The sequence below is a fragment of the Coffea arabica genome, chromosome 2c, assembly GCF_036785885.1.
Source record: "Coffea arabica cultivar ET-39 chromosome 2c, Coffea Arabica ET-39 HiFi, whole genome shotgun sequence".
Classification (NCBI taxonomy): domain Eukaryota; kingdom Viridiplantae; phylum Streptophyta; class Magnoliopsida; order Gentianales; family Rubiaceae; genus Coffea; species Coffea arabica.
In genome coordinates this window covers 58,088,092-58,096,340 of record NC_092312.1, presented here as the reverse complement: position 1 = coordinate 58,096,340, position 8,249 = coordinate 58,088,092, and the positions used below count along the sequence as shown (strand labels likewise).

General features: G+C 42.7%; 1 protein-coding gene across 1 annotated transcript; it reads left to right on the top strand.

Annotated features, from left to right (window-relative positions):
• The first annotated feature begins 6,383 nt into the window (after positions 1-6,383).
• Positions 6,384-7,028, top strand: LOC140035710 (uncharacterized). The gene has a single exon (XM_072077047.1). The coding sequence runs from the start codon at positions 6,384-6,386 to the stop codon at positions 7,026-7,028; it is 645 nt and encodes a 214-aa protein (XP_071933148.1).
• Positions 7,029-8,249: the final 1,221 nt, after the last annotated feature.

The following is an 8,249-nucleotide window of genomic DNA, read 5'->3' as shown; positions in this document are numbered from 1 at the left end:
CCGAAATTAGTTCCACTTGTTGTATTTGAAACTTTGTTTGGGAATCTTATTGTGTTACAAATTTCAAAGGCTGATTCACCTTCTGTGAATTTTGCCGAATTTCCAAACATCGCCAAAAAACAAGACTGGTTCTGTCTTGCTGTCTTGAATCAGCAAAGTTGAGCTGAAAAATGAATGCTTTCCGTTTAGAATCTTGGAAAAGTATCTTCTAGGAACTTTTAGCACCTTGAATCTAGTTTTCAAAGGTATAAAGTTTTCCATTTTTGGATGTACCGAACTCAAGATCTGATTTTTCTAAATTTATCACGCAAAGATGAAAATTCATGATTTCTTGGGAAATGAGTTTTTGAGAACTTTTCATTGTCTTTCGATATTGATAGATCGTTTTAAACTCGATTTCATGGAGGACACTAGTTTCTCTTGTGACTTTAAATCCTCACTTTCGAATCTCGATTTGCAAGATATTAAAGCTCTTTTAAGACATTGCCTTAGTATTATGCAAGTATACATTCTTCCTTGTTTGGCAAGGGGTTTATAAGTATTTGTGAGTGATAGTTAATTATTACTTCTTCAGGCACTCAAGAGGATCTTGAAGAGAATCTTAGAGCCGACCACTAAAGATCTTGTTTGCACTTACTCTCTTATTTTGAATTGGTGAGTGTCAAGTGCATGAATAATTGGCAATTATGTGAATTGCTTCTTATCGAGTAAGTGATTTACAATTGTCGAGTCGAGTCTGTACTTTATCGTACTCGTTCTCTTTTAATTGATTAAATAATTGAATTGCTTATAATTGAATTATAATTGTGGTTGTATTTGCCGATTGAGTGAATCTCATCGGCTTATAATTGTATTCGTCGATTAGAGTGAATCTCATCGACTCATAATAGTAATCGGGGGATGCCCAATCTCAATTGGTCGACCTTGCAACTCGAGCTAGCATGGGCTTAGTCGAGAAACTCGGTGAATCATGAGATAATCAAAAGCTTGATCTATTAAGAGATCTCGCTTGATATACTCGTGGAATAGTGCCTTTTATAAAAGAAGAGCGGGCTCGGGACATGGGGTGTAACGGTGAACGGGAATGAAGAGTAAGTGGAGCTCTACGGACTTAATACCTACACGGTTTTGACGGAGTGTCATCCCGTGGAGATATTTGATCCGGCCTTGGCGAAGCAAGTGAAATCTAGCTCCTGAATGCTCCTGTATCCTTATTAAGTGTGTTAATGTTATTTATGACTTATTTGAACTTCCTTGTTTATTTCTCGTACAAATGCCATTGTTAATTGAACTATATGTTTGCATGTTTTCTTGGCCTCAATGAGCGTCAGCTCATTCCAATAGCTTTGTTTTCCTTAACAGGAGATTGGAATGGAAAGAATTTTAAAGATGCCGGTTTGATTACTTTTGATTAGTATTTTAGGTTGTATTTGATTAGCCGACTTCTAGTAATTGTACTTTTGGGAAAAGTGATGTACTTTTGAGAACTTGTGTTGTAAGATTTGAATATTTATTTAAGGAAGCGACTTTTCTTATTTCGACTATTATTCTTTGGTTGTGTATCTTTAAACTTGAATTGAAATTGTATCGAGTCCTGGCGATAGTTGGGCAAGCGTTCTGCGGATAGCCTTTTGTTCGCTCTTGGGAGAAGTGGGGGCGTCACATCCTCTACTGATAAATAAAAAAGACCAGCTACTTCTTCAATTGTCAGTGTCATCTCCTTGTTTCCTATTCTAAATATTGAATAGATAGGATCCTACAGTTGAATCAAAACCTTACCAAATACTGATTTGATTCAATGTTTTTCAAGGTCCCAATTGGTCCGAGATAGGAGGCTACTTGATTGGTTTCACTAGATAAAAGAAACCCTGACTATTTTTGAATCTCAATTGGAACTACCAACAGTTGCTTGACTCATTGAGATCGTCCATCTGAAGCATATAATCTGGATCAAATACCTTACCTGCAAGTTTCACTTCTTCAGTTTCATAAAAATTTAAATATGAATATCCCATTGAGGGTTAGATACCTAGGGAAGACAAGATTGGCATATTTCTAAAATGGGATTGTCTAAAGGGGCGTTCCCTTTGGGGTTAATACATGATGCATGTTTATTAAATCGAGTAAAAATGCAACACAATAATTTGAAACGTGACCTAAAAGGTGCCTATTCGGGTGCCGGATAAACCTAAAAATGACATGCAATATATACATAGTATTAATGCAATAAATTAAAATTTAAACGTGTAATAATCTATTTATAAAAAACATTCTGTCCTAAATGAGTACTATACCAAGACTCTTATTTTTAAAACTTATGAATGCAAGACAAAAACAAAAATAATGGTTAGTTCATTTGATAAACAACACATAACACATTGAAACAATAAAATGATACAGAAAATATAAGGTAAAGAAAGAGGGGTAGAATCTCTCCTACCGTGTCTAGTGTTCCTAACAAGATAAATGAGATTTTATCCTAGGTAATATGAATGGATACATGAGTTTGGAGTTCACTAATACATCTAAATTCAATAAGGTTTCAAGTTTCCAAACCTCAGACTAAAAGGCAAAAGGTCATTAATCCCAAGGCCTTCAGTCGATGGTTCAAATGATCCCCCAAACATTGCTACATGCACGTTGTGTCTTAGCCACATGTACAAGTGAATCAATCCTAATGCTAATAGGAAAAAGTGGTATGACAATCACTAAAAGAAAAAAAGACATGGGTTAAAAACAAATAGAATATGCACGTATGAAGTGCTCCTTTGAGGGGATAGATTAAATACCATTAAACATGCATGAAAACTCTATGGTAATATCGTTCTCCACCCCCAAATGCAAAGTACGATAAGAATAAATAAATAAATACAAGCAAATAAATGAAAATAAAAATCAATCATCACATACATGAAGAACGAGAAACGAATACGAGTGTGAAGTGCAAAAGATCCTAAAAAGAAAAAAGCAATCTAAAACATCCAAATATGATAAGCGAAAGGGTTAAAAAGAGAAAAGACAACTAAATCAAGTGCTAGAACTCACTAGTAAGTCCCCAGTGGAGTCGCCAATTTGCCGTGCCCCATTTTTTGCGATGAAAAAATTATTTACAAAAAATTTTTTCATTTAAAAGTAAAATAAGTGAAAAAGGACCTAAAACGGGATTTTTAAAATGCGACAATTTGGATCTAAAATTTAGTCTTAAAGGGTTTTAGAAAAAGGAAGTCGCCACTTGGTATCAAGTTTAGGTATACCAAGTCATCCAAAATAATTCGTGCAAAAATTAAATTAAATTAAATATAAAATAAAACCCTTTTCGACTATTCCAAATTTTTGAAATCAAAGAAAATGAGTTCATAAATCACGATTAAAGAAAGGGAAGACAAATGTTTGATTAGTTCAAACTTAAGGCACCCTTTTAACCTAATCTAAATTAGTTGCAAGGTTTAGTCAAAATTTTCCTAATCAAACCTTTAAACTTATTGTGACGACCCCACCTCCCCTAGGGCATACCCAAGGGTTTGGCCGCCTGCCCAACTCTCGTCAGGACTCACTCATTCAGTCAACTCTCAAGATTAATCATTCAGGCCTCCAAAATAACATTTAAGTTCTATAATTCAACCAAAATGTAAACTTATTTACAAATCCAAAAGTCAAACATATAATACCACATCAAATGTCAAAATATATTCTATCAACCAAAAAGTATAAGTATAAGAGGGTTACATACTCTAGTTCACATTCAATTGCTTCGGACCTCCATTCCTGTAAGGAAAACAAAAACTAAAGGAATGAGCTAAAAGTCCAGTGAAGTTCCTAAACAAGCAATCAGGTAGGAAAACCATGGAAACATTATATTTAACAATTTGCATACTTTGCATAGTAATATTCAGTCATTCAAGAAATAAATACTCAATCATTGGAAGGGCACATGCTCACTTGGAGCCATTCGTTCAAGTCATTCATTTGCCAACCATTTTCCTTATCTCTCCGACATTAGAAAACATTTGCAAGTGAAAACTCCTTCAGTGATCTTGTCATTCATTCATTGATATCACTGCATTGAATTCACTGGCCAGTTCTCCACCAGATTTCGTGGTAATACTCGAATATACCAAACATTGTCCCAAGGTCACCAGCCACCTGACCAAATCTACTTCTGACTCGAATCGACTGGCAACGAAAGGCAAAGGCCCAATTCAGCCAAAAGACTTACATTCACGGACAAGTAGCATTCAATCATTTAATCATTGAAAATTTCACATTCACTTAGGTCGAATGCGATAAAGTACACACTCGCCTATCGAAACTTCATTTAACAATTATTGAAAAACATATAACATTCAAGTAAACATTCACAACAATTCACATAGTCATTGGAAGTACAACATGCAAAAAACACTCACCAATTTAAGGAAAATAACGTCAAAAGTTTCCTTTCGGATTATGCCCTTGATCACCGACAAACCCTAAGAATAACCAAGAGAAAATATCATGGTTCAACCATTCAAAGTTTAGGTGAACCAAAGAAAATCCGAGTAACTACTAATACAAAGGTGCAAATATGGTTTTGGAGTGAAAAGAGAACATTTAAACCCAAGAGACATAGTACTCAAGTGATAGTTAGTTGATTTTTTTTACTCAATAAAAGGGAAACCTTCTCTATCAAGATAAACGAGGCGATTAGGGTTTGGGGTCTCCGTAGGGGCTGCTAGGGAACTCTGTCAGCCATGACGGCTTTACCGCCAGGCTGCCCGCAAATGGCCGTTGCTCTGGACGGCGCCACCTCCCACGCTCCCAAGAGCTTTGCGGCGGCAGTTGCGGCGCCTGGTTCTGTCGCTCCAGATGCCGGTTCAGAGGTTGGTACTGTCTCCTCCTTTAGAGGGGAACCAGCCTTGCGGATGTCGCAGGAAGACATGCTACGCTTAGCGGAACCATTCCGTCACGCACTAATGGGCAGATTTGGTTCCAGCCGCCCATCAATGGATCTCATCCGCAAGTTCTTCATCTCCCTAGGCTTGAAAGGTGACTGCTCAGTAGGTCTTCTTGATCAAAATCATGTGCTTATCCGGCCGTCGCTTCAGGAAGACTACACGCGCCTGTTCGTTAGGCGCCTCTGGTACGTACATGGGTCGGCCATGACAATCTCCAAATGGTCATTGGACTTCAGGGCAAACAAGGAGATTGCGGTTGCTCCCGTGTGGGTCACGTTCCCTGAATTACTCATCCCTTTCTTCCATAAGCTGCAACTGTCCAAACTGGCCGAAACGCTGGGACGATTGTTGCGCATCGATGCGGCGACGGCTGACCTCCGAAGGCCTTCGGTGACTCGAATTCTCGTTGAGATGGATGTCTCCAAGCCTCCCATCAAGCGTGTCTGGATTGGGGATGAGGAGTTCGGTTTTTGGCAACCAGTAGTGTTTGAGGGCTGGCCTGCGTTCTGCACCTTTTGCACCAGGTTCGGCCATGCGGACGAGGAGTGTTTCAGAAAACATCCTTTGCTTCGTCCTCCAAAGTTTGCGCCCGTCGCTGCTCCATTGGTGCTTACCAAACCTTCCGCGAGCCGCAAGGAGTATGTCCCAAAAATCTTGACTGGAACTGATGCGTTCCATCAGCAACTCGTGCAATCCGAAAGGCAGGTGGCTGTTGAAGAGCGCAACGTCCAGGAACCCATAACGATAGTGCCCTCCCCCGAGGTGTCGCTGCCTCTGGACATTGTGGCGCAAGCCCAAATAGAGGAGCGGGCTCCTCATGCAGACGACGGTGGCCATAATTCAACGACGCACTTGGAGGTGCCTCTTGGCTCACGGACGGATGACCTGGAAGTAGTGGTGGGTGAGGGGCGTTTGTTGGTTGTGCTTCCTAAACACGGTTCGACGGCCCATCAGGCTCCTCCCGAGAAGGTGGAGGCAAGAGAGCTCTCCGTGGGTAATTGTTTTGAGGCTCTCCAAGATCTGGCGGAGAGCTTTGAGGAGGTGAAGTCTTTCTCCTCTCCGCGTCGGGCAAAGAAAGCTTCTTGGGGACGCAGGCTGTCCGAGGGGAACCTAGAGGAATCGAGTGCGACTCTTGAGGAGTTACGTCAGTTCCATGCGGAGTTGGCTCAAGAGTGTCAGGAGGGGCAATGTGGTGAGGCTTTGCCGGCCTCTGACCAGCTCGGGATGGATAAGCATAATGCTGAAATCAAAAGGATGAGGGGGAGACCCAAGGGCAGATGCAATCACGTGGCTCCATCGTCGCAGGCTAAGTATCTTCTGAGATCTCATGCTAAATCCAATTAGTTTCATCGTGTGGAATATCCGGGGTGCCTCTCGCCCTGACTCCATAAAGTATCTGCACAAGCTCTGCTTGGATCATAGAATTGCTCTGGTTATTCTGTTAGAACCATGTCTGACTTAAGGCAACTAGAGGTGGTACGACGATGCCTTAAGCTCAATCACGGGACCTCTTTCTTAAACGGCAAGGCAAGGTTTCTCTGGAGTAGGGACTTTAAGCTATCCTTCTTGGAAGGGGAGGGTCAAGTAGTCCACGCGAGGCTTTCCTTTCAGTCGGGCGCCGTTGTTAATGTCTCCGCGGTCTATGCCAAATGCACTAGAGTAGGCCGACGCCCTCTTTGGCAAGCCCTCGAGGCTTTCGATGCGGGCAAGGGTGAGCCGTGGATCGTAGCCGGGGATTTCAATGTGGTTTCGTCTGCGGACGAGCGCAAAGGGGGACTGCCGGTTAATGCCACTAACATGGATGAATTTAATACTGCTATGTACACTTGCGGTCTCTCCTCTGTTGACTTTGACGGCAGCCCGTTTACTTGGACGAATGGTACTCTTTGGCAGCGCCTGGACAGGGCCCTGGTGAACTCCCTGTGGGCCGCGGCTTATACATTTACCAAGGTGTCCCATCTCCCTCGTGGACGGTCAGACCACTCGCCTCTCTTAATCAAGGCCAGGGTGGGGTCTGTGGTTCCTTCTTCCTTCCGGTTTCTCAACGTGTGGCGTACTCACCCTTCCTTCTTGGAGACTGTCTCGGCAGACTGACGAGCGTCAGGATCAGGGGTAGGGATGGCACTATTTCATTCCAAGCTACACTCACTGTGGGCTAAGCTACGCAGATGGAGTACGGAGGTGTTTGGGAATATTTTTGATCGGGTACAGAGAGCAGCGGACTTTTATAAACTAAAGGAGGAGGAGTTCGACTCCCACGGCGATGAACCCTCTCGAATCCGTCTACATGAGGCGCGAGCCGTGTATCTGAGAGAGCTCTCCGTGGAATGTGAGTTCTGGCATCAAAAGGCGGCTGTTCGTTGGATCAGGGAGGGGGATGCTAACACCTCCTTTTTCCATTCGGTGGTCAAACAACGTAGAAACTCCAACTTCATCTCTCGCATGAAAGACGATGCTTTGGGCTGGCTCCACGACGCTCCTAATATACAGGACTCCGCGGTGAGGTTTTTTTCGGAGTTGTTTCAGTCGATTGGATTTGTTTCACCTCCCACGCTGTCTTTTGAGCTACCGAGGATCACCGCGGAGGAGGATGCAAAACTTCGGGAACTGCCCGGGATGGACGAGCTTCGCTCGGTGGTCTTCTCTATGGATGCTAATAGTGCCCCGGGGCCGAACGGGTTCGGGGCAGGTTTCTATCAACACTGTTGGGAGACAATCAAGGACGATCTCTTGGCAGCTATTCATGACTTCTTTAAGGGGGTCGAACAACCTCGGGGGATTTCCAGTGCATTGATAGTATTGATTCCAAAAGTGGAGGGGGCTTTCCAATGGAAGGATTTTAGACCAATCAGCCTTTGCAATGTGAGCTCAAAGATCATTTCAAAAATACTGGCCAATCATTTGGGGCACTTGCTGTCAAGACTAATTTCCCCTTGGCAGACAGGCTTCGTGCCTGGGAGGGGGATCATGGATAATATTCTACTGGCGCAAGAACTGGTGTTGGATTTGGATAGACGACTCACACATCCGAATCTGATTATCAAGCTCGACATGGAAAAAGCGTATGACAGAGTTGAGTGGCCTTTCCTTCTTTTCATGCTTCGTAGCTATGGCTTCTCCGAATTCGCAGTAGATCTCCTCTTTAGGACGTTATCTAACTCATGGTTTTCTGTATTGGTCAACGGCCAACCATCGGGCTTCTTTAAGTCTAGCAGGGGAGTGCGCCAGGGAGATCCGCTGTCGCCTGCCCTTTTCTTGGTCGTCGCTGAATTTTTTGGTCGGGGTCTTCAAATGCTTTGCCATAACTGAGCGGAC

Excerpts from the sequence above, each read along its gene's own strand:
- LOC140035710 (XM_072077047.1), top strand. The coding sequence starts at position 6,384 with ATGTCTGACTTAAGGCAACTAGAGGTGGTACGACGATGCCTTAAGCTC.